At 43.1% G+C, this 27,227-nt stretch overlaps 1 protein-coding gene across 1 annotated transcript in view; it reads right to left on the minus strand.

Moving 5' to 3' along the window:
- tmem67 (transmembrane protein 67) overlaps positions 1-27,227 on the minus strand; it is a 219,944-nt gene that overhangs the window by 100,162 nt on the left and 92,555 nt on the right. Inside the window, exons 12-13 of the mRNA XM_067979343.1 lie at positions 20,031-20,187; positions 15,242-15,365 (exon numbers count right to left, since the gene is read on the minus strand). Coding sequence (XP_067835444.1) covers positions 15,242-15,365; positions 20,031-20,187 — 281 coding nt within the window. The remainder of the gene's footprint in view (positions 1-15,241; positions 15,366-20,030; positions 20,188-27,227) is intronic.

Here is a 27,227-nt window from a genome sequence, read left to right on the forward strand (position 1 = left end):
ACAGAGGGTGGTTGTAGAGGGTTGTTTTTCAAACTGGAGGCCTGTGACCAGCGGTGTGCCTCAGGGATCGGTGCTGGGTCCGCTGTTATTTGTTATTTATATTAATGATTTGGATGAGAATTTAGGAGGAATGGTTAGTAACTTTGCAGATGACACCAAGATTAGTGGCATTGTGGACAGTGAAGAAGGTTATCTAGGATTGCAACGGGATCTTGATAAATTGGGTCAGTGGGCCGATGAATGGCAGATGGAGTTTAATTTAGATCAATGTGAGGTGATGCATTTTGGTAGATCTAATCGGGCCAGGACCTACTCCGTTAATGGTAGGGCGTTGGGGAGAGTTATAGAACAAAGAGATCTAGGAGTACAGGTTCATAGCTCCTTGAAAGTGGAGTCACAGGTGGATAGGGTGGTGAAGAAGGCATTCGGCATGCTTGGTTTCATTGGTCAGAACATTGAATACAGGAGTTGGGATGTCTTGTTGAAGTTGTACAAGACATTAGTAAGGCCACACTTGGAATACTGTGTACAGTTCTGGTCACCCTATTATAGAAAGGATATTATTAAACTAGAAAGAGTGCAGAAAAGATTTACTAGGATGCTACCGGGACTTGATGGTTTGTCTTATAGGGAGAGGTTAGATAGACTGGGACTTTTTTCCCTGGAGAGTAGGAGGTTAAGGGGTGATCTTATAGAAGTCTATAAAATAATGAGGGGCATAGATAAGGTAGATAGTCAAAATCTTTTCCCAAAGGTAGGGGTGTCTATAATGAGGGGACATAGATTTAAGGTGAGAGGGGAGAGATACAAAAGGGCCCAGAGGGACAATTTTTTCACTCAAAGGGTGGTGAGTGTCTGGAACGAGCTGCCAGAGGCAGTAGTAGAGGCGGGTACAATTTTGTCTTTTAAAAAGCATTTGGACAGTTACATGGGTAAGATGGGTATAGAGGGATATGGGCCAAGTGCAGGAAATTGGGACTAGCTTAGTGGTATAAACTGGGCGACATGGACATGTTGGGCCGAAGGGCCTGTTTCCATGTTGTAACTTCTATGATTCTATGGCTGGAGTCATACCTAGCACAAAGGAAGATGATAATGGTTGTTGGAGGCCAATCATCTCAGCCCCAGAACATTGCTGCAAGAGCTCCTCAGGGCAATGTCCTGGGCCCAACCATCTTCAGCTGCTTCATCAATGACCTTCCCTCCATCATAAGGTCAAAAATGGGGACGTTCGCTGATGATTGCACAGTGTTCAGTTCCATTCGCAACCCCTCAGATAATGAAGCAGTCCGTGCCCGCTTGCAGCAAGACCTGGACAACATCCAGGCTTGGGCTGATAAGTGGCAAGTAACATTCACGCCAGACAAGTGCCAGGCAATGACCATCTCCAACAAGAGAGAGTCTAACCACCTCCTCTTGACATTCAGCGGCATTACCATCACCGAATCCTCCACCATCAATATCCTCGGGATCATCATTGACCAGAAACATATCTGGACCAGCCACATAAATACTGTGGCTACAAGAGTCGGTCAGAGGCTGAGTATTCTGCGGCGAGTGACTCACCTCCTGTCTCCCCAAAGCCTTTCCACCATCTACAAGGCACAAGTCAGGAGTTTAATGGAATATTCTCCACTTGCCTGGATGAGTGCAGCTCCAACAAAACTCAAGTAGCTCGACACCATCCAGGACAAAGCAGCCTGCTTGATTGGCACCCCATCCACCACCCTAAACATTCACTCCCTTCACCACCGGTGCATCTTGGCTGCAGTGTGTACCATCTACAGGATGCACTGCAGCAACTTGACAAGGCTCCTTCGACAGCACCTCCCAAACCCACCTAGAAGAAGGGCAGCAGGCACATGGGAACAACACCACCTGCACGTTCCCCTCCAAGTCGCAAACCATCCCAACTTGGAAATATATCGCCATTCCTTCATCATAGTGAGAATCCCTACATGGTCAGTTTTCGGTAAAATATTAAAATGCCTACGTGGCAAAGAAGCAGAATGCAAAATGGTTAGAAAGGGTTAATTAGTTAGTAACTGAGATTGATACAAGTGGCCTGGCCCTCCTGCTGGGCCATATGTTTGCTTAGTCAGCAGGCCTGCATTGTCTTATCAATGATAGGTCTTTGATGTGAGTCAAGGACTGGTCTGAATGTCTCCATGTTTATGGCAGATCAATATAGGTAACGAGCTTAGCCAAAGTTGAAAGACATTCCAGGTTGGGAGATAAGGAACAGAAGGAACAGGGAAGAACATTCTAAGTTGGAAAGTGAGGAAGTTATCCCCTTTGATGTCTAACAGCAGCATGATCAGCACATGGACGATTTATGATTGGTCGGAAATAATGTAACCTCGCATGGCAACCTATGCCCGGCTTATGATTGGTGTTGACCCTCGTTAAGTATGTTCCAACCCTATTGATTTGTATAAAAACGTGTGGATTTCTGTATGTTGTTGTTCTTGCTCTGCCAGCATAGAGGGACTCTATCAGGAGTCCAAATCAATGCTGCAGACTAAGAACCCTGCTATTAAAGATGTGTTGAATTTTAAAATGTATTCGACTTCAGTTTTTACTGAACCAGACTGAGGGGAAAGAATCCGGATCGTCATTTGGTGGCAGCGGTGGGATCTTAACGGTTGTTCACCGAGAGTTCGCGGAGTAAGAGGCGGATTGTCTCAGACACGGAGGAAGGAAATGGCGCCCCGATGTAAGTAGTCTTAATTTACTATGTTGGTTTTCCTCCAATCCGTCCGTCTGACGACGAATCGTCCAATCGCTAACACTCGTGTGGTGTCCGAACAAGATTCAGGTCAGTCTGGCGAATACACAGAAATAGCAGGAAGAGGTCAGTGGTCGAATATCACTGAGGGGATAACTTGTAAGCGGTAGGTCAGTGGTTCATATCACTGAGGGTAGTCAGGGTTTAAGTTCCTGGTGATTGGATATAAACAGGAACTATTGATAAAACTTAGATGCCGCAAAAAAAGGCTCAGGAATTAATTTGGAAAAATAACAGAGGTACCACAGCCAAAGAACTAATTGCTTTATGGAAACAGTACTGTAAAAAAATATGGATAGAATTAAGTGACTAGACAAATGTTTAAAAGACAGAGACCCGAAAAAGAAAGGTTTTGTTGTTTAAGTGTACTGTCCCTTTAAAAAGCCTGTCTTTGATCAGTGTTTTTTTTTGTCGGTGTTGTGGGCTACGCCCCCTTCTTACTGTGTCTTGTGTGTTTTCTTCCTTTGTGTAATGTATCTGTCTTGTCGTGTGTTTAATTCTGATACTGCTGAATTAAAATTGGAGTTATTGAGGTTAAGTGACCTGTTAAATTCTGGTTCTTATAAAGTGTGGGCATGTTAAATTCCAGACATGGGATCTTCAAAAAATTGGCATTTTGAATGTTTATTTTGTGATTGGCTGTGGTTTAAAAAGAGGTTAAAAATTAACGGGATACATTAAAAAAACTATCAGGATCATTGTGATAGGAAAAGTCGGAAAGCTGGAACAGCTCGCAGCGTTGATTATAATCACATCCACTAAAAGTATGTGAAAAAATAGTGTGCAAAAATATAGTATAAAGCAATCCACAAATGTGAGAAGTAAACAAATCAGTCAAACCTGTGTGAAGAGAAATTTTGAAGGTGGGAACTTAATCTCAAAAGGGAGAAGGATCAAGTTACTCCTACCACAAGAGCAAGTTAATATTAACCCCTTCCATCCCAAGAAGCCAGACTGTCATGCCAAGACCAGTTCAAACAGATAGAAATGACCCAGTCGGTTGAGAACTGTCTGAGGCTTGCCCAGAACACAGGTGAACATGGGGTAACAATTGGTATAGGTTGTATTAGTAAAATTGTCCCAATTACTCGGAAATGCCAAAGGCTACAATTGACTGAGATATAAGTTTTCACGCTACAGTGAAAAATTGATAAGAAAGGAATGTAAAACAAATCATATGAAAAGGAAGCATAGGTTAGACAATTGGAAGTCCATTACTTGAGCTATGTACTGACACAGGGTACTAAACGCCTATCAGTTTTACCCTGCCACAGTATGATAAGGAAGTTTTGACAAGTTCTGGGGCTATTCAATTTTATTTGAAATTAATAGTAGAATACAAGATCTGACCAAAGAGGGGAGACCTTCCCTGACAAATTATATAACTCGCATTGAGACTGCTAAGAAAACTCAACAATTAGATCAACACCTCCTAACTCAAGTGTTAAAACAAAGAGCCACATGGAATGGAGGTGGACATCGTAAAAAGAGATAGGCAAATATGGGGACGTAAAGATCTGTGATAAGTGATATAGCAACTGCCTTTGCCTCAGTTGTTAACACCATTGATTTGACAACATTAGATCAAAAGGTCAGAGATTTAGGGTCTCGCATTAAAGATATATTAAAAGATAAATGAAAATACAGATAAGGAATTGTCTGAGGATCAAATGCTGACCATATATTTGCAAAGGATAGCTACAGTGCTAGAAACACATGCCCAAACCATTAATAAATTAATAAAAGAGGAATATAACGTATCTTAGCAAGCGGCTGCTAATGATATCTGCTTAATGTGGTTACATCTTGAAAACACAGAGATCAGGACTTGGAGTTAGAAATTCCAGTCTGCAGCCCTGCGTACATCTGTATGTGGGAGAGACAGTGTTTATTTCAGACAGGCTGCGGGCTTCAGAGAAAGAGCAAGAGTGGAACTCGGCAATTTCTCTCTCCTGTTTTGTTTTCTAAATTTGTTTCGGGTATAGGGATTATTCCTTTGGATAAATAAATAATAAATGAAGATTTGACAAATTAATCACTTGGGCTCTCAAGAAGAGCCGCAATGGATTTTCTGTGTTTCTTTTAAAACAGGTCACCCTGGTTTTTTTTTGGGACCACGTGAGTGTTGATGGTGCAGGATTACCAAGAGTAGTTACAAAGTTACGGTGCAACCTTTGCTGGAGAAATTTGGTGCAGGAAACGATCCAGTGGTGTTAACGATTTAAGACTTTAGCTGCAGACATCAGCGGATACCAAATGTCACAGCGTGGTGATATCAACCTGATTCTCTTCTTTTGAAAACATTTTGATCTGTTTTGTTTTAACCTATTTGTTGTCTTCCGAGACAGAATGCTCGAGGTGGGGAGATATGGGAATTTCTCTAAAGTCATTGAATTGGGCATGATAAAAAATCAATCTGGCATAAATATACAATCTAGTGGAAGTCAGGAAAGTGTAGTTGAGAATAGTAAATTGATAGCTTTCTCGTGGAGATATTTGTGTCCTTGCCTATAATGAATAATGAGAAAACTACACTCAATAGCCTGGCCACTACCCTGACATCGGGACCATGCAGGGGGAGATAAGCACTCTAGACACCCCTGATCTTTTTGATAAGATAACCTGAAAACCTAAGAATGGCTACAGTGGACATAAAAGATACAAATGTATGTTGCCATCATCTGAAACGGAGATCAGGATGAAGAACATGATTACAAAGGCCTATGGCCTGGTAAGCTATTGCAACCACTCTTTAAACAAACCAGTTGCTTTTACAGGACTGAATCCTACAGGACATATGATGTGTGCTATGGAAAATGTTCGGAAATACCATGAGGAAGAAGAGACTGGCCAGCAGAAAGTTAATATCCAAGAACACTAAGCTCATTCCTATGAGATGCTGCTAGTATGCGGAGATACATGAAGAAGATACATTGAAGAATGAGTCTCAGACAGGCTCAGTTACTTGACAACAGCACAACAGGAAAATGGTTAATGTGGTCCAGGCGAGTGAGAAATCCTTTTAAACAAGGCACTGACACATGGTCCATAGAGAAACCAACTAATTAATGAAACAGTCAGGAAACACTGGTATCAATCAAAAGGACTGAAATTAAAGTAAAGAGGGACACAGTAATTTGGATTTCCAAAATTCAGGGTTAGGTTCCCATCAGTTAACAATAAAATTGGGAGAAACAATATTTAGAAGATATCCGCACGATGGATACAAAATTACAAGATTATGAGGGGCCCAGATAAAGTAGACAGGAAGTACCTGTTTCCCCTAGCAGAGGGTTCAAGAACTAGAGGACGTAGATTTAAGCTGATTGGCTGGAACAAAATTAAAGGGATGTGTTACTAGACATGCTGTCACTGTGTGTCCACATAGTGTTGGACACAGCCTAGAAGCACAGTGTGGGTTTAATAATACCGGTACCAATCGGGATATTAACTGTACCATGGAGGCCCTAGAGGTGGATCTAAAACCCACTTAAGTGGTATATGCCGGAGAGGGCGAATACTGTGTTACAACTAATTTGAAAACGTTTAAATATGCCAATCTAACTTGTGATATTTTAAGTCCAGAATTCTACTCCATTTCTGAAGTCCTGGTTCGGATTGGACCCGAGGAACTGGTAGAGATACACCGGCATAACCTCACCACCTTACAAGTTTCTGAGAATGTCAGAAAGGACTTAAAAGCATATCAGGACACATTTGGGTATCTGACACCCCTGTTGCCTAAATACTTGGAAGCATTGCGAATGGAGATACGCCTCTCCCAGAAGGTTTATTATAACCTACAACAGGACAGTAACAACATTAAGCATGACATTGACCAAATTAAAGTCACCACCTGGTGAAATGACCTCTGGAATTTGGGACTGAATATACAGATCCATCCTTGGATTAGATTAATTTCATATGTATTAGTCGTAGTGCAGTTTGTTGTAATGTGCTTCTTGATTTTCATTGCATGTAATAAATGTAAGCAGAGGATGAAGGGTTTGGCAAAGATAGTAAAACAGAGCCTGGGTGAGAATGTCCCCATTGTCTCTGTGGTTTCAACTAAGAACACATCTTAATGGTACTGGGAGTAGCACCCGCTGGGGTAAGGTGCATGTAAAAGGGAAGACAATTATAGTTTGATAGGATTATCAGATGCTCTGCCTCTCTTCCACCCGGACTGGTGGCCAACACGAAGGGAACCTGGTTAAGATGAGGTACAGCATCTAACGGGATACTGTAGGGAGAATTTGGATTAAGGGATATAATGGGGAGGGCACCAATTCACAGGTGTAAAATGGTCTGAAAGGTACCATTCAGTCTAGTTAGGCTGGAAACAGAATATAAAGCACCATAGGATATTTGACTATGTTAGCCTTTTCAAACTAACATGAATAGGTTTAGCTGACCAAGGACATTCGCAGCTTACTTGAGAGATGTTTAGAAGGAGTCTGTTCCTGAGAACAGATAAGATACAAAAGCGTATTGATGAAACATGTCTGTGTTCTATTGGGACTTCTCTAGTTCAAGGGCTAGTCATATTCATTGTTATAATTCTTATAGTTTATTGCTTACTTAAATGTTGCTGCACTGCAGAACCAGTGAGCACCGTAATAATTGGTTATCATAAAATGATAAAAGGGGGGAATGAGAATCCCTACATGGTCAGTTTTCGGTAAAATATTAAAATGCCTACGTGGCAAAGAAGCAGAATGCAAAATGGTTAGAAAGGGTTAATTAGTTAGTAACTGAGATTGATACAAGTGGCCTGGCCCTCCTGCTGGGCCATATGTTTGCTTAGTCAGCAGGCCTGCATTGTCTTATCAATGATAGGTCTTTGATGTGAGTCAAGGACTGGTCTGAATGTCTCCATGTTTATGGCAGATCAATATAGGTAACGAGCTTAGCCAAAGTTGAAAGACATTCCAGGTTGGGAGATAAGGAACAGAAGGAACAGGGAAGAACATTCTAAGTTGGAAAGTGAGGAAGTTATCCCCTTTGATGTCTAACAGCAGCATGATCAGCACATGGACGATTTATGATTGGTCGGAAATAATGTAACCTCGCATGGCAACCTATGCCCGGCTTATGATTGGTGTTGACCCTCGTTAAGTATGTTCCAACCCTATTGATTTGTATAAAAACGTGTGGATTTCTGTATGTTGTTGTTCTTGCTCTGCCAGCATAGAGGGACTCTATCAGGAGTCCAAATCAATGCTGCAGACTAAGAACCCTGCTATTAAAGATGTGTTGAATTTTAAAATGTATTCGACTTCAGTTTTTACTGAACCAGACTGAGGGGAAAGAATCCGGATCGTCAATAGCTGGGTCAAAATCCTGGAACTCCCTACCTAACAGCACTGTGGGAGAACCGTCACCACACGGACTGCAGCGGTTCAAGAAGGCGGCTCACCACCACCTTCTCAAGGGCAATTAGGGATGGGCAATAAATGCTGACCTTGCCAGCGATGCCCACATCCCATTAACGAATAAAAAAAAACAACTGCCTAAAGGTAGAGACTGCATCGGTGGCAGCAATATAACTAGTGTCAGCCACAGTCCAAACTAGAATGGGCTCATTTGTAAGGGGCCTCGAGACTCCTTGTTCCCTCCTCAGCCATACAAGTTGATATAGGATTTGGCTCGATTGGTGGATCTTTAACGCTTCCCACTCATAGTTCATGCTGCACTGAGACAATTTGATGTTGGACATTCAGGTGGCCAACATGCCCTTCCAATGATTGATTTGATCACATTAAGGCCATTTGGTCAGTCTGGAATAGGTTTCACACATGAAAAAATCATTCAATGATAGAAAGCAACAAAGACAGGTATTAGGTGTCTGTTGCTGTGAAGCACTAGACACACATTTTGAAGCCAAGTTTTGCCATTTTTCAGCAGTTATAGTGTTTAAGTCAACTGAGGATGGTCTGCTCAAGATAAACAGGGTATGGTATGATCCAAAATGGCATTGGTATGAAGTTTGAGTTTGAAAAGACAACTGAAACTAAATCAAGTTAAAAAAAATTCCAATATGACTTTCTTTTTACATATGAAAAGGGGAAGTCTTGTGTAAAGATTTTGGACATTGGGTCAAATGAATAAAATGGAGTTTGACTCAATGTCCAAAATCTTTACCCTTGTTTCCCAGAACATGAATTCAGGAACATGTATTTTTTGCAGCTTGCAAATGACTGGTGGGGGGGGATCTGTTAGATTTCCACCCTCCCATACAGTGACCATCTCCAACAAGAGAGAGTGTAACCACCTCCTCTTGACATTCAGCCTCTTTACAACAACAACTTGCATTTATATAGAACCTTTAAAGTAGTAAAAACAGCCCCGGGCGCTTCACAGGAGCATTATCAGACAAAATTTGACACCGAGCCACATAAAGAAATATTCGGACAGGTGATCAAAAGCTTGGTCAAAGAGATAGGTTTTAAGGAGCTTCTTAAAAGGAAGAGAGAGAGGTAAAATAATGGAGAGGTTTAGGGAGTGAATTCCAGAGTTTAGGGTCTAGGCAGCTGAAGGCATAGCTGCCAATGGTGGAGTGATGAAAATCAGGGATACGTAGGGCTGGAGAAGGTTACAGTATAGGGAGGGGTGAGGGCATGGAGGGATTTGAACATAAGGATGAGAATTTTAAAATCGAGGCGTTGCTGAACTGGCACCCATTGTAGGTCAGCGAGCACAGGGGTGATGGGTGAACGGGACTTGGTACCAGTTAGGATTTACTGCAGAAACTGCACATGTCAATGGCAAGAGACATGTTTAGCAACATTCAAATAACTAAGTCCAGATTGGTGAGCAGTCGGTAGCTTCAGGAGTGGTTAGGTGTAAGTCTGAAATACCATCAGCAAACAGTCGAAGGGGGCACTGATTTACAATATTATCCATAGTTTGGAACTGATGTCCGCAGTCAAATTGTCCATTGTCTCTCATCTTCCAGAGATGTAAGAAATTACTACATTTGCCATGCAATATTCTCAAATGGTTCAATATGGATCATTGTTTCTGCGGTAGGTCGAAGCCTGGGAGTTTTTTTGTGGGGTCAGCAATCAGGTCTTTGTTTGGAACATCAGCATTGTCTCAGGACTCTTTACAGTGAGCCTCTGGATTAAATGTGGATGCTATAGGAGCATTAGACTGATCCCAAAAAGGCTTGCAATATTTCAGGCATGACTTCGGAAGGTTCTAGAGGTCCTTATGAATTGTTACATTCAGGTTGGCTATGGTTCAACTGTACTCACGAGCTGGATGTGTCTCTCTCGGATTTTAGGTGGGGGTACATATGCCATAGTGGGCCCCTATTGAATGGGTATTGATTTTAGTGTTCCTGTTATGATTCTCATCACGGCATTAAACTGTGTGTCCAGAGATTTAGTATGTGACCTGCCAGCCCAGACTGGTGTGCAATAATTAGCAGTTGAGTATATCAGTGCTAGAGTCACTCTTCGACACATGTTGTGCCCAAGAGTTTTTGAACGATGCTGGTCCTCGCTTTTACCTTCTCACAAATATTTTCCAGATGAGCTTTAAAAATCAAGTGGGATGACAACTTTCACAAGGTGCTCCTGTTACGTGTTATTGATTAACACAACAAATATCATCAAAAGTCGACTGGACATCAAGGTTCCTATATTTATGGGGAGGTGGGGGTGGGTGTTTGCAGGGGGGAAACCTGAAAATGCTGGCAACGTGGAGGCCCTGTCGTATATGACGAATTTAACTGGGAGAGATGGCGAGTTGGTGGGGGTCGGACCGGCAACCAGAAGAGAGGGGAGCCAAGGAGAGATTGCGGGTTGGTGCGGGGGGTCGGACCGGCATTCGGGTTTGGGGGGGGACCGGGAGAGATTGCGGGTTTGGAGGGAGGGGGTCGACCGATCATGGCAGAAGGTTTGCTTGAGAGGCCGGGGAAAGCACTCCTGCTCCTGCTGGCCCATATGCAGTGCTCTAAAAAAGCACTTACCTGCTTGATCCGGCAGCTCCCGCCTCCCTTTAGCTGCTGAGTTTCCTGAGCCATGGGAAACCTGGCCGGCCAGTGTTAAATTTAAATAGCTGCAAAAATATCAGGAACAGAGCCTCATTTACATATTATCCAGAGCGGGTTACTCGGACGCCCCCAAGCCTGCCGTGGTTAAAATGAAAGCAGGCGCGTTCATGGAGGGTTGAGGTCGGGTTTTGCATTTGCCGATGTGGCGGGGGGGGGTTAAAATTCTCCCCCCAAGTTGCTGATCTTTTGGTATGATTAGCAGGCAGCCGTGACTGCTGCGTTCTGAGGAGGCTGAAACTTACAGCCAAATACGGCAACCTGTCTGTGCCATCACCTCCCTTAGGATAATCTCTAAGGCTCTGTCAGAAAAGGAAACGGCCCTCTATTCTCCCTAGGAACTGACAGTCCCCTGGCCCCTCTTGTATAAAACTCAGCAGTACAATGAATGATCTGAAATGCACTGCCTGAAAGGATGGTGGAAAAAGATTCAATAGTAACTTTCAAAAGGGAATTGGATGAATACTTAAAGGGAAAAAATTTACAGGGCTATGGGGAAAGAGCTGGGGAATAGGACTAATGGGATTGCTCTTTCAAAGAGCCGGCACAGGCATGATGGGCCGAATTGCCTCCTCCTGTGCTGTACCTATTATGATGCTATGATACAAGCAGAAATGTATAATTTTCAGAAGACAAGAAGTGCAGGCAAGCTGTAAGAAGCTTCCTCAGCAGATTTGAACTCCTCCCCTGAATTTCTGCCCTCTCTACCTGGTCTCTCAGTGCGTGATGCACTCTGTACTAGCAACACAAGACCCATATTCAAATGATGGGACTTTGGAAAACAGGGATGGTTGCCTTACCGTGCCGGAAACATGGAATGCCCCTGCAATGCTGACGTGCCTTGAGCTGAATTTCAGTCCCTATGTCCCTAGACTGCATTGCAGCTGATTGCATTATGTGGAAAATTAGGAAAAACATTTTTAAGTTTACAGAACAGTGCAATGTGGTTTTTATAATAAGAGGAATGTAAAATAAACAATAAGTTTTAGTTTGGTTCTTGATGGAAAGGGATTATGGATAGATTTTCCTCTTTACTGCCGCTGGCAAATCTGTATTCCCCAGAAACAGTGAAGAGGGATAAAGGGTTAGAATCCCATTCTATTAAGTCTTTGCCCCATTTGTGTCCTACCTGGGTGTTCCCAAGGTATTTTAGGGGGCCAATGCCTGAAATAAGTAAAGGCCTACAGTTCCCATTGTAATGATGAAAAAGGGCGATCCTGGCCTCCCACCTTAGTTTTTCTATCATACATCCATTGCATGCTGCAGTACAGGAACACCTAACAAAAGCTGGAGTAAGGGCCTGCCTCAGACCTCTGCAGACTGGAGTGTCTGCTATGGTCCTGGAGGCAGGTTGAAGATTTAGCTGGTAAGAACATAAGAAATAGGAGCAGGAGTAGGCCATACGGCCCCTCAAGCCTGCTCCGCCATTCAATAAGATCATACCTGACCTTCGACTTCAACTGCACTTTCCCGGCCGATCCCCATATCCCTTAATTCCCTTAGAGTCCAAAAATCTATCGATCTCAGTCTTGAATATACTCAACGACTGAGCATCCACAGCCCCCTGGGATAGAGAATTCCAAAGATTCTTCATCCTCCGAGTGAAGAAATTCCTCCTCATCTCAGTCCTAAATGGCCGACCCCTTATCCTGAGACTATACCCCTTGTTCTAGACTCTCCAGCATCTACCCTGTTAGGCCCTCTAAGAATTTTAAGTGTTTCAACGAGATCACCTCTTTTTCTTCTAAACTCCAGAGAATATAGACCCATTCTACTCAACCTCTCCTCATAGGAGAACACTCTCATCCCAGGAATCAATCTAGTGAACCTTCGTTGCACTGTCTCTAAGGCAAGTGTATCCTTCCTTAGATAAGGAGACCAAAACTGTACACAGCACTCCAGTTGTGGTCTCACCAAAACTCTGTACAACTGTAGCAAGACTTCCTTACTCTTGTATTCCAACCCCCTTGCAATAAAGGCCAACCAATTGCCTTCCTAATTGCTTGCTGTACCTGCATGTTAACTTTCTGTGTTTCATGTACAAGGACACCCAAATCTCTCTGAACACCAACATTTAATAGTTTCTCACCATTTAAAAAATATTGTTTTTCTATTCTTCCTACCAAAGTGAATAACCCTGCATTATACTCCATTTGCCACCTTCTTGTCCACTCACTTAACCTGTCTATGTCCCTGTGAAGACTCTTTGTGTCCTCCTCACAGCTTACTTTCCCACCCAGCTTTGTATCATCAACAAACTTGAATACATGACTCGGTTCCTTCATCTACGTCATTAATATAGATTGTGAATAGCTAAGGCCCAAACACCGATCCTTGCGGCACCCCACTAGTTACAGCCTGCCAACCTGAAAATGACCTGTTTATTCCTACTCTCTGTTTACTGTCCATTAACCAATCCTCTATCCATGCTAATATATTACCTCCAACCCCAAGAGCCCTTATCTTGTGTAACAACCTTTTATGTGGCACCTTATCAAATGCCTTTTCAAAATCCAAATATACTACATCCACTGGTTCCCCTTTGTCTACCCTGCTAGTTACATCCTCAAAAAACTCTAATAGGTTTGTCAAACATGATTTCCCTTTCATAAAACCATGTTGACTCTGCCTAATCATATTATGATGTTCTAAGTGCCCTGTTACTACTTCCTTAATGATGGATTCCATCATTTTCCTGACGACTGATGTCAGACTAACTGGCCTGTAGTTCCCTGTTTTCTCTCTCCCTCCTTTCTTGAATAGCAGGGCTACATTTTTAAGGTTAGTGGAACTTTACCACCTCCTCCTCCCAGGATAACTTTTGGGCCTCAGGGCCTTTAGATTACTGCTCATCAATAGCTGACAGAAGGCCTAGGGCTGTCAACTCTGGTTGGAGGTTTGATCACGTGACACGCTGACCACATGACATCTGACCATGTGATGTCTGATCACGTGACACAATGTCACGTGACATTCAGTCACATGACTTCTACAAATGTTATTGCATTTACCTTGTAAAGGTTGGGTCCCCTGTAGTTAACTATTTTTGCTTGTGGTTTCACACTAGCAGCTATTCTGCGACATGTTCCAAGAACTGGAAAGCCACCCATGAGCAGGCGTAGAGGGGAAACGGAGGGTGGGGAAGAGGGGAAACGGAGGGTGGGGAAGAGGGGAAACGGAGGGTGGGGAAGAGGGGAAACGGAGGGTGGGGAAGAGGGGAAACGGAGGGTGGGGAAGAGGGGAAACGGAGGGTGGGGAAGAGGGGAAACGGAGGGTGGGGAAGAGGGGAAACGGAGGGTGGGGAAGAGGGGAAACGGAGGGTGGGGAAGAGGGGAAACGGAGGGTGGGGAAGAGGGGAAACGGAGGGTGGGGAAGAGGGGAAACGGAGGGTGGGGAAGAGGGGAAACGGAGGGTGGGGAAACGGAGGGTGGGGAAACGGAGGGTGGGGAAACGGAGGGTGGGGAAACGGAGGGTGGGGAAACGGAGGGTGGGGAAACGGAGGGTGGGGAAACGGAGGGAGGGGAAACGGAGGGAGGGGAAACGGAGGGAGGGGAAACGGAGGGAGGGGAAACGGAGGGAGGGGAAACGGAGGGAGGGGAAACGGAGGGAGGGGAAGAGGGGAAACGGAGGGTGGGGAAGAGGGGAAACGGAGGGTGGGGAAGAGGGGAAACGGAGGGTGGGGAAGAGGGGAAACCGAGGAAGCCCCACATTTCAGAGACCTCCATTTAAGAGTTCCCCCCGATTGTCGAGACTGCCCCCGAATGCCGAAACTCCCTGCCGTTGCCGAGCCCTCCCGATTCCAGACTCTCCAGCCCCCTCCCAACTGCGCTCCACGTGGTCGCTGCTCTCTGTGGCGGTGGTCTGGTGATGTCACTGAGCCGGAGGCTTCTCTAACAGCAGACGTGACATCACGGAGCGTAGGGGGGCCACATATTGCAGCGGGAAATTTAAAATCGCTGATCCCCTGGACTGCTGGAGGCAGTGCTTGGGGGAAGAACCCCCGATTCTGGGAAACTCCTGATCATTCTGGGAGGGTTGGGAACCCGAAGAAGGCCTCATGTAGGCAGCCGGGAGCAAAACCTCAGGCGTGAAAGGGCTGTAGCTGCCTTCTGATTTCCTTTCACAGTGTTCAGGTATAGGCCCAGCCAGGGGGTGGGTCTGTGCCAGCAGTACACTCGGGCGATTCAGGGCTGGAAAATTGCAGGATCCCCTTCAATGACAGGAGCATCAAACCTCAGGAACCATAGAAGAAAACCTATCCTATATTCTTTGCTATTAAGAAATATGATCAACTCGATGGAAAAACTGAAAAGGGTAAAGGCTTCATACTTGCAACAAATTAATAACTTGAAATTGTACTTACTGTCTGTACTCATACCAAAGCTCTTTCTCACCTGATTTTTATGTGGCTAGCAACTCTAATCACTTTTGGCTGGTTCTCCAGGTTGATTTCACGACCACTTAAAGTATCCACCAAGAAAATACGTCTGGTTAAATACCAATTATTTATTCTATTACCTGTGATTTAAAAAAATGAATTAATGCTTTAACAACATGAGGTCGAAATCAAACACGAGGACTTTAGCGTTCCTGGTACACATGGAGCACTTATCAGGAAATTGTGCACCCTCAGCCTGTGACTTTCTGACCATTGAAATGAATGGTTGTAAAATTAGAGATTGGGGTTTGTGCAATTTCCCGATAAGCATTCGCAGCAGGTCCCAGGAACGCTGATGCAGAAAATCCCAGCTAGAGGCTTTTATTTTCACTTTCAAAATTATATAAAATGACCAGTTTTTGTGAGTTCTTCTAAAGTTGCTTATTCAAACTAGTTTTTTCTTTCCTTCCGTCTGTTGGATTCTTCTCCTGCTGTACATTTCTGAGTGAGTGCACAGGCTGGACACTTGCTGTTTCTAGAATTCTTCTAATTGCAATGTATAACTCTCCACTAGGAGGTCTCTGGCATTAGTCTGGTGGGGTTGACCCTACAGTTTTTGCTCTTTCCTGTGAGAAGGGGCTGGCTTTTGTATTACACTTCCCCATAATGGCATGACTGAGATCAGAGATCATAGAAAGTTATGGCACAGAAGGAGGCCATTCGGCCCATCGTGTCCGTGCCGGGCAAAGAAGAGCTATCCAGCTTAATTCCACTTTCCAGCACTTGGTCCGTGGCCCTATAGGTTATGGCACTTTAAGTGCTCATCCAAGTACTTTTTAAATGAGTTGAGGGTTTCTGCCTCTACCACCCTTTCAGGCAGTGAATTCCAGACCCCCACCACCCTCTGGGTGAAAAGATTTCTCCTCAGCGCCCATCTAATCCTTCTACTAATTACTTTAAATCCACGTCCCCTGGTTGCTGACACCTCTGCTAAGGGAAATAGGTCTTCCCTATCCACTCTATCTAGTCCTGTCATAATTTTATATACCCAAATAAATCTCCCCTCAGCCTCCTTTGTTCCAAAGAAAACAACCCCAGCCTGTCCAATCTTTTCTCATAACTAAAATTCTCCAGCCCTGGCAACATCCTCATAAATCTCCTCTGAACCCTCTCTAGTGCAATCACATCTTTCCTGTAATGTGGTGACCATAACTGTACGCAGTACACAAGCTGTGGCCTAACCAATGTTTTATACATAGAATCATAGAAGTTACAACATGGAAACAGGCCCTTCGGCCCAACATGTCCATGTCGCCCAGTTTATACCACTAAGCTAGTCCCAATTTCCTGCACTTGGCCCATATCCCTCTATACCCATCTTACCCATGTAACTGTCCAAATGCTTTTTAAAAGACAAAATTGTACCCGTCTCTACTACTGCCTCTGGCAGCTCGTTCCAGACACTCACCACCCTTTGAGTGAAAAAATTGCCCCTCTGGACCCTTTTGTATCTCTCCCCTCTCACCTTAAATCTATGCCCCCTCGTTATAGACTCCCCTACCTTTGGGAAAAGATTTTGACTATCGACCTTATCTAGGCCCCTCATTATTTTATAGACTTCTATAAGATCACCCCTTAACCTCCTACTCTCCAGGGAAAAAAGTCCCAGTCTATCTAACCTCTCCCTATAAGTCAAACCATCAAGTCCCGGTAGCATCCTAGTAAATCTTTTCTGCACTCTTTCTAGTTTAATAATATCCTTTCTAAAATAGGGTGACCAGAACTGTACACGGTATTCCAAGTGTGGCCTCACCAATGCCCTGTACAACTTCAACAAGACATCCCAACTCCTGCATTCAATGTTCTAGCATAACTACCCCGCTCTTATAAACTATGCCTCAGCTAATAAAGGAAAGTATTCCGTATACCTTTTTAACCACCTTATCTACCTGTCCTGCTACCTTCAGGGATCTATGGACATGCACTCCAAGGTCCCTTTTTTCCTCTACACCTCTCAGTATCCTCCCATTTATTGTGTACTTCCTTGCCTTGTTTGCCCTCCCCAAATGCATTACCTCACACTTCTCTGGATTGAATTCCATTTGCCACTTTCCTGCCTACCTGACTAGTCCATTGATATCTTCCTGCAGACTATAGCTTTCCTCCTCATTATCAATCACACTGCCAATTTTTGTATCATCTACAAACTTGTTGATCAAGCCCCCCACATTCAAGTCCAAATCATTAATATATACTACAAAAGCAAGGGACCTAGTACCGAGCCTTGCGGGACCCCACGGGAAACAGCCTTCCAGTCGCAAAAACACCCGTCAACCATTACCCTTAGCTTCCTGCCACTGAGCCAATTTTGGATCCCATGGGCTTTTACTTTTCTGACCAGTCTGCTATGTGCAACCTTGTCAAAAGCCTTGCTAAAATCCATGTACACTACATCAAAAACGTTACCACATCGACCCTCCTTTTTACCTGCTCAATAAATTCAATCATGTTAGTCACACACGACCTTCTCTTAAGAAATCCATGCTGACTGTTCTTGATTAACCTGTGCCTTTCTAAATGATGATTTATACTGTCCCTCAGAATTGATTCCAATAATCTGCCCACCACCGAGGTTCGATTAACTGGCCTATAATTACTCGGTCTATCTCTTTCTCCCTTTTTAAACAACGGTACAATGTTAACAGTCCTCCAATCCTTTGGCACCACACCTGTAGCCAGAGAAGATTGGAAATGATGGTTAGAGCCTCCGTTATTTCCTCCCTTGCTTCTCTTAACAGTCTGGGATACATTTCATCCGTGCCTGGTGATTTATCTACTTTCAAAGATATTAATCCCCTTAATACTTCCTCTCTCATTATGTTTATCCCATCCAATATTTCACATTCCTCCTCCTTAATTACCATCTCTGCATCGTCCCCCTCTTTTGTGAAGACAGGCGCAATGTTTTCATTAAGAACCGTACCCACATCTTCCGCCTCCACGCATAGGTTCCCTTTTTGGTCTCTAATAGGCCCTACTATTTTCTTAGTTATCCTCTTGCTCTTTATGATTCATGTAACCCACTTTTATACTGACATTGTATTATTTCTGATTCCATGGGACCGGCTTCCGTGAGCCAACTCCCACTTTTCACACTGTTAAATTATACTGGCTGCAGACCATAGACCCTCAAAAAATCTACACGGCTTAAATGAGTTATAAAGGGTGCTAACCTGGATAATACCATTCTGTCATATATGCATTCCGACATGGCTGCCTATGTTTTCTTTTAAAATAGAATTGTTCTGCAGTTGAACATATTAGGGTAGATTTTGTGAGGCTCTGCTCCTGGTACAGAACATTACTCGATAGGAGAGTGGGTCAGAGAATTGGACATGGAGGTCAACACCTCCAATTTGTGGTACTCCCAATTTTCTGGTCATTAAAATTAATCATCAGAAAATCAAGAACGCACAGATCAGATGCACTGACCTCCATGCCTGAGTTAACCTACAACGCAAGTGATAAATACTATCCAAGTTGATTCAACACTTGGCAACAGCAAGTATAATCAGTTACAGACAACAGAAGATATCAAGATTTATTCTATTAGTAATTCCTATGCCAAAGGTTAAAGTGTATGGTCCCACACAATTTGGGCTCTTTTTTAAATGATGGCAGAAAATATTGTTTTTTGATTTTATGCCATTGAAATTTAAAAGAAAACACAACTTAAATTTAGGAAATTAATACCATGATTCATTTGTTAAAATCCTTCCAAGTGTAGGAAATTATAAACTTAACTGAAACCCACCTCATTAAGAGAGGTTGCCTAAGGTTAACATGTGTATAAAATTATGAGGGGCCTAGATAGAGTGGATAGGAAGGACCTATTTCCCTTAGCAGAGGGGTCAATAATCAGGGGGCATAGATTTGAAGTAATTGGTAGAAGGATTAGAGTGGAGCTGAGGAGAAATGTTTTCACCCAGAGGGTGGTGGGGGCTGGAACTCACTGCCTGAAAGGGTGGTAGAGCTAAAAACTCTCAACTCATTAAAAAAGTACTTGGATGAGCACTTGAAGTGCCATAACCTACAAGGTGACGGAGCAAATGCTGGAAAGTGGGATTAGGCATGATAGCTCTTTTTCAGCCGGCACAGACACGATGGGCCGAACGGCCCTTCTGTGCTGTAATTTTCTATGATCCTAACATCTGAACATTTTTGTTCACATTTTTATTCACATACCTTATGTATTTCTCCTTTGTGTATACAGCCAAATTAAGTATGATCAGATAATCCACAAATAAGATGTGAGCAGTTTATTACTTTAGAATTATCAAAACAAGCACACTTTGAGGTTACTTTCAGGAGCAGTTTCAATGAAATGAAACAGATCAGCCATCATCTAATAGAATGGCAAAACAGGCTCAAAGGGCTAAACAGCTTACTCCTGTTCCTATCTTCCTATTTAAACAATAGTGGGTTATATCGCAATAAAGCTTTTAAGAATGTAACAAATGGATGAGTAATCTCTATTATTAAAATGTCAGCTGAGAAAACAGAATTCTCAGTTACTTTAGTTGCACAGTTAGAAACAGCATGTATTTAAGGGAATTTTTCCTCCAAAATTCAAAAGTGTCTCACAAATAGAACCAATATTTTTTGATGCTTGCCTCAGAAGAGATTTGTCCTACTGGACTCTCAACTATTAAACATTTGTTTTTGCATTAGCTTAATCATAAGAGTTTGCACATTAAACCTGGGTAATTCAACATGAATTGGCTATACAGCAATATAATGTTTACCTTGGTTTACGAATTCTCCATTATATTGAAGGTTTAAATTACGAACTGCAATAGCCCACAGTTTGTCCTCACCATTTTTTCCTTTGTAAAACATGTAAACGTCATAAAAGTGAACGTCACCATATTTAGATAAAAGCTTGGAAACAGGAAGTGTACACTGTCCAAGAAAGAAAATAAAGTAAAAAATGGATGCAATGTATAGAAACTTGTTTCAGAAGGCAAAAAAATTGTAACATGGAATTATAACGCTTGAGTTTATTTAATAGCATCCATTTCAAGAGTTTAATCCAGTGGTACGGAACTTGGCACATATTTGACCCCCAAGTTCAACTTCCTCCCCCACATCTGATTTGTCAACAAGACTTTTATCTTTCGCCTGCACAACACTGCCCGCCAATGCCCCAATACGTATGTTTACCACCTTATGACTGGATTTCTTTGATGATCTTCTTGCCAACTTCCCACTTCTACTCGAGTAAAGAATAGTTCAGATATAGGAGGGATCAGAGAGGGGGCAAATGTGAGGCAGTCTACGATGAGTTTGGAGTACATGTGTGCAAACGCACGTAGCCGTGGTAAATAAGGTTGGTGAGCTGCAGGCACAAGTTGCCACATAGGACAATGATATAATGGCAATAACAGACCAGGCTCAAACAAGGGAAGGATTGGGTACTTAATATTCCTTGCCACAAAGTATTCAGGAAAGATAGGGAAGGAAAGAAAGAAAGGAGGGGGTTGGCAGTATTGATCAAAGAAACTATTATAGCACCGGAAAGGGATGACGTAGTTGAGGGGTCAAAGACAGAATCTATTTGGTTAGAATTAAGGAACAATAGAGGAGCTAATATGCTACTGGGTGTGTACTATAGGCCACCAAATAGTGGGAAGGAGTTAGCAGAGCAAACGTGCAGGCAAATTACAGAAAGATGCAAGAAGTATAAAGTAGTGACAATGGGGGACTTCAATTATCCCAATATGGACTGGGATAGTAACAGTGTAAGGGGCAAAGAGGGGGTGGAATTCCAGAAATGTGTACAAGAGAATTTTCTGGATCAGTGTGTTTCCAGCCCAACAAAGAAGGAAGCAGTGCTGGAGTTAGTTCTGGGAAATGAAGTGGGGCAAGTGGAGCATGTTTCAGTGGGGGAACATTTGGGGAACAGTGATCATAATATCATTAGATTTAGAATAGTTATGGAAAAGGACATGGAACAATCAAGCATAAAAATATTTAACTGGAGGAGGGCTAATTTCAGTGAGTTAAAAAGGGATCTTGCCCAGGTGGATTGGAATCATAAATTGGTAGGCAAAACAGTAATTGAACAATGGAAGCCCTTCAAGGAGGAGATGGTTTGGGTACAGAGTAGACACATTCCCACGAGGGGGAAAGGAAGGGCATCCAAAACTAGACCTCCCTGGATGACTGAATATATAGAGATGAAATTAAACAGAAAAAGGAGGCTTATGACAAATGTAAGGTTCATAATACAGTAGAGAACCCAGCTGAATACAGAAAGTACAGAAGAGATCTAAAAAAGGGAATAAGAAGGGCAAAGACTTGTATAAAATTAGATTAGAAGCTAACATAAAAGGGAACCCAAAAGTCTTTTGTAAACACATAAATAGTAAAAGGGTAGTCAAAGGAAGGGTAGGGCCGATTAGGGACAGAAAAGATCTTCTTGTGGAGGCAGAGGGTATGGCTGAGGTATTAAATGAATACTTCGCATCGGTCTTCACTAGGGAAGAGGATGTTGCCAATGGAGCAGTAAAGGAGGAGGTATTAGCAATATTGGATAGAATAAAAATAGATAAAATGATTGGCAGTACTTAAAGTAGAAAAGTCACCCGATCCAGGTGGGATTCATCCTCGGTTACTGAGGGAAGTAAGGGTGGAAATTGCGGAGGATCTGACCACAACCTTACAATCTTCCTCAGATATGGGGGCGGTGCCAGAGGACTGGAGGATTGTAAATGTTACACCCCAGTTCAAAACAGGGGAGGGGGTAAACCCAGCAATTACAGGCGAGTCAATCTAACGTCAGTGGTGGGATACTTGGAAAAGTATGGGCTAATAAATGAAAGTCAGCACAGATTTGTTAAAGGCAAATTGTGTTTGACTAACTTGATTGAGCTCTTTGATGAAGTAACGGAGAGGGTAGTGCGTTATATGGACTTTCAAAAGACATCTGATAAAGTACCAGATAATAGTCTTGTTAGAAAATTAAAGCCCATGGGATTAATGGCACAGTGGCAGCATGGATACAAAATTGGCTAAGGGACAGAAAGCAGAGAGTAGTGGTGAACGGTTGTTTTTCAGACTGGAGGGAAGTATACAGTGGTGTTCCCCAGGGGTCGGTATTAGGACCACTGCTCTTTTTGATATATAAAGACTTGGGTTTACAGGGTATAATTTCAAAGTTTGCAGATGACACGAAACTCAAAAGTGTAGTAAACAATGTGGAGGAAAGTAACAGACTTCAGGAGGACATAGACAGACTGGTGAAATGGGAAGACAGAAAAGACAGATGAAATTTAATGCAGAGAAGTGCGAAGTGATACATTTTGGTAGGAACATACGTACGAACATATGAATTAAGAACAGGAGTTGGCTATTCGGCTCCTCGAGCCTGCTCTGCCATTTGATAAGATCATGGCTGATCCAATTGTGACCTCAACCCTACTTTCCCGTCTACCTACTATAACCTTTGACTTCTTTGTTAATCAGGAATCTATCTAACTCAGTCTTAAAAACATTCAATGACCCTGCCTCCACCGCTCTCTGGGGGAGTTCCACAGATCCTCTGAGAGAAAAAATTTCTCCTCATCTCCGTCTTAAATGGGAGACCCCTTATTTTTAAACGGTGGCCCCTAGTTCTAGTCTCTCCCACATGGGGAAACATCCCCTCATCATCTACCTCTTCTGGTCCCCTCAGGATCTTATATGTTTCAATAAGATCACCTCTCATTCTTCTAAACTCCAGTGTATACAGGCCCAACTTGTCCAACCTTTCCTCATAAGATAACCCCCTCATCCCAGGAATCAGTCGAGTGAACCTTCTCTGTACTGCCTCTAAAGCAATGATGTCCTTTTCTTAAATAAGGAGACCAAAACTGCACACAGTATTCTAGATGTGGTCTCACCAATGCTCTGTACAACTGTAGCAAAACATCTCTACTTTTATATTCCATTCCCCTTGCAATAAATGACAACATTCCATTTGCCTTCCTAATCATTTGCTGTATCTGCATACTAACTTTTTGTGATTCATGTACTAGGACACCCAGATCCCTCTGTACTTGAGAGTTCTGCAATCTCACTCCTTTTAAATAATATACTGCTTTTCTATTCCTCCTGCCAAAGTGGACAAGTTCACATTTTCCCACATTATACTCCATCTGCCAAATTTTTGCCCACTCACTTAACCTATCTGTATCCCTTTGCAGACTCCTTGGGCGCTAAATTGGGCAGCGTAGCGCCCGTTGCTTCCGCGCTGCATGGCCTCTCCAACATCCAAGATGGCGTCTTGCTATAGGAGTTAGCACAGGCGCAGATAACGAATGCTGGAATCATGTAAAGTAGGGAGAAAATGGCTTCAATCAGTGTGCAACGCTGATTTAAAGTGATAGACACCATTTTGGGACTTGACGCTCAACTCAACACACAGTTTTAACCCCAATCATCTGAATGTGTCTTAGAATGCCTGAAGGACTCCCCACCAGCGCTATTTAAAGGGACCATGCAGGATTTACAGGTTAGTGGCTGGATTATTGCTTCTGGCTGCCAAGACATTTGTAACTGTTTTTGGAGGTCTCCTAGACTGCAATACTAGGACGCGGGGACATAGCCTAACATATAGAACCAGGGTGTGCAGGAGTGAAGTTAGGAAATGCTTCTACATGCAAAGGATGGGAGACGTTTGGAATGCTCTTCTGTAGACGGCAGTTGATGCTAGTTTACTTGTGAATGTTAAAGCTGAGATTTATAGATTTCTGTGAACCGAGGGTATTAAGGGATATGGGGCTAAGACTAGTATATGGAGTTAGGTCACAGGTACACCATGATCTCATTGAACGGCGGAACAGACTCAACGGGCTAAATGCCACTGCCACTTGCTGCCTCTTGATATGTGCCACCTTCTCCTGCAAAAAAGCAGGACGTGTGTCTGGGTGATGTGCCTGTCATGGTTGAATAGCTGCCAGTGTGTGTGGTCTGTGAGTTGTGAGTGGGCGGCTTGAAACAGTGGTAATGTGTAAGGGTGAGAGGAAGCATCCGATTGGAAGAGTTGAGTACTGATGAAAAGAGTTTATTGGTATGTGGGGGATGGGGGGTGTAGTGCCTGGTGCAGTTTGTAGAGACGCCACTTGACAGTTGACCTCACTCACCTTGACCACTCATGTCAAAGCACTGAACTTCTTCCTGCACTGCATCCATGTTCATGATGCTGTGTGCCTGGCATTGACTTCGTCCCCCAATGCCTCCCACTGCCTTTTGAGTATATGTCTGGAGGGCCTCTTGCAACCCTGCCACCCCCACCCCACCCCCCGGATATAGGACGTCCCTCCTTCTGTCCACCTATTGCATCTAAGGTCTCTAGTGCATCAACAGAGAAACTTGGTGCATGCACTCTCGTAGGCCTGGTACCAACTCAGATCGGCAGATTGGTGAAGTCTGGTGTGCAGATTGGAGGATGTGGGATTTAGTAGTGCGCAACCTTTATTCAATGTTTTAACATAACTCATCAGTGTGTAAACATAGGGATGGGACCTGCATCTGTGTTTTACGTGTGCGACGTCTGATCTCCGTTCAGACTCCGTGCAGACAGTAAACTGTTATTTTCAGCAAATAATAGGTACCAGCTACCTTTAAGAGATTTCTAAGAAACATCTTCCCTTTAAGAGATTGAGCTCCCTCTGGTGGTGGAAAATGTGAATTGCATTGATTCCACGTGCATGGAAAGGAAGGCTGATGGCAGGTAAGTCCTCGGGTGGATTGAAACTTGCATCCTGCCTGCGCAGGGGCCATTGGCTGCGGGGTAATAGCATATCACGCTACCTGCATCCAAAAACGGTCCCTATCGAATTTTTCCCCCAAAATGTCCTCTTCACAACTTACTTTCCTACCTACCTTTGTGTCATCAGCAAATTTAGCAACCATACATTCGGTCCCTTCATCCAAGTCATTGATATAGATTGTAAATAGTTGAGGCCCAAGTATTGATCCCTGTGGCACTCCACTCGTTACATCTTGCCAACCTGAAAATGACCCATTTATGCCTACTCTCTGTTTCCTGTTTGCTAACCAATCCTTTATTCATGCCACCTACACCATGAGCTCTTATTTTGTGTAGTAGCCTTTGATGTGGCACCTTGTCAAAAGCCTTCTGGAAATCCAAGTACACCACATCCTCAAGATCCCCTTTATCCACGTTGCTCATTACTTCCTCAAAGACCTCTAATAAATTAGTCAAACAAATTAGGAAGAACGAGGAGTGGGAATATAAACTAAATGGTACAATTTTAAAGGGAGTGCAGGAACAGAGAGACTTGGGAGTGTATGCACACAAATCTTTGAAGGTGGCAGGACAAGTTGAGGAGGCTACTAAAAAAGCAAATGGGATCCTTGGCTTTATTAGTAGAAGCATAGAGTACAAAAGCAAAGAAGTTCTGCTAAACCTTTATAAAACACTGGTTAGGCCTCAGCTGGACTATTGTGTTCAATTCTGGACACCACACTTTAGGAAGGATGTCAAGGCCTCAGAGAGGATGCAGATGAGATTTATTAGAATGGTACCAGAGACGAGGGACTTCAGTTACGTGGATAGATTGGAGAAGCTGGAGTTGTTCTCCTTAGAGCAGAGGTTAAGAGGAGATTTGACAGAGGTGTTCAAAATCATGAGCCGTTTTAATAGAGCAAATAAGGAAAAACTGTTTCCAGTGGCAGAAGAGTCAGTAACCAGAGGATATAGATTTAAGGTGATTGGCAAAAGAACCAGAGGCGACATGAGGAAACATTATTTTACGCCGTGAGTAGTTATGATCTAGAATGCACTGCCTGAAAGGGTGGTGGAAACAGATTCAGTAGTAACTTTCAAAAGGGAATTGGGTAAATACTTGAAGGGAAAAAATGTACATTGCTATGGGGAAAGCACAGTGGTGTAGGACTAATTAGATAGCTCTTTCAAAGAGCTGGCATTGCCTCCCTCTTCATATACTTCATGTCATCCAGAATGCTGCAGCAAGTGCTCTCACCCACACTAAGGTCTGCATCATTTCTGAACTTACCAAGCTCCACCAACTTCCTGTGTCCCAGAGAATCAACTTTAAGATTCTTGTCTTCACCTTCAAACCCATCAACAGTTTCACCGCTCCCAATTTCTATGAATTCTTCCAGCCCCACATCACTGCACGCACCCTCCAGTCCTCCAGCACTGGCCTACTTCTTGTTTCGCACTCTACCATCAGCAGTTGCTTCTTCAGCCACCTCATCCCCACCCTCTGGAACTCCTTTTCTCAGCCTTTCCACCCCTCTGCATGTCTTCAAACACCTCTTTCACATTCTCCTTTTCAGCTGCATTTTTACACCCTTGGCTCGGTGCCTACTCACTATAGTGTTCTGAGATATCTCTACACATAATAAATGCTATAGAAATGTAAGCTGAAGTTGTTGTAAGCTGGGTGTTAAGGAAGGAAAAAGTTTTAAGTTAGCCAGTACACTTACCCTCAGGATTTGGCAGAATGCATTTGTTTATACTGACAAACCAAAATTCATGTTTACCGGTTTCCTCAATTCATCACCAATAACTTTCAAATAGTTTTTATGTAATATATCCTATTTAAGACCATTGGTTACTAATCTCCCATTTTTCTTGCAGAGCTTATTCACACAATTTTAGAAAACTATTTCTTTCCTGGATTTACTGCTCCATGTTAAAAATCTCAAAAATATGTATACTTTTTTAAAAAGTATTTTGGGACTTCCTGGGGTCATGAAAGGCACTATATGAATGCAAATTCTTCTTTCTTTCTTTGTGTGTAAAAGTTACTGGAGCTTACTATTTATAGAGTAATTGTACTAAAGAGGTTACTCAAGCTTAAGGTAGACAAATCACTAGGACTTGAAGCTTTAGATCCAAAGATAGTGAAGGAAACTGGGGAAGAAATCGTGGTGGCTCTGACTGTAATTTCCAAACCTGTGGAAAG

Source organism: Heptranchias perlo, chromosome 3, assembly GCF_035084215.1.
Source record: "Heptranchias perlo isolate sHepPer1 chromosome 3, sHepPer1.hap1, whole genome shotgun sequence".
NCBI lineage: Eukaryota > Metazoa > Chordata > Chondrichthyes > Hexanchiformes > Hexanchidae > Heptranchias > Heptranchias perlo.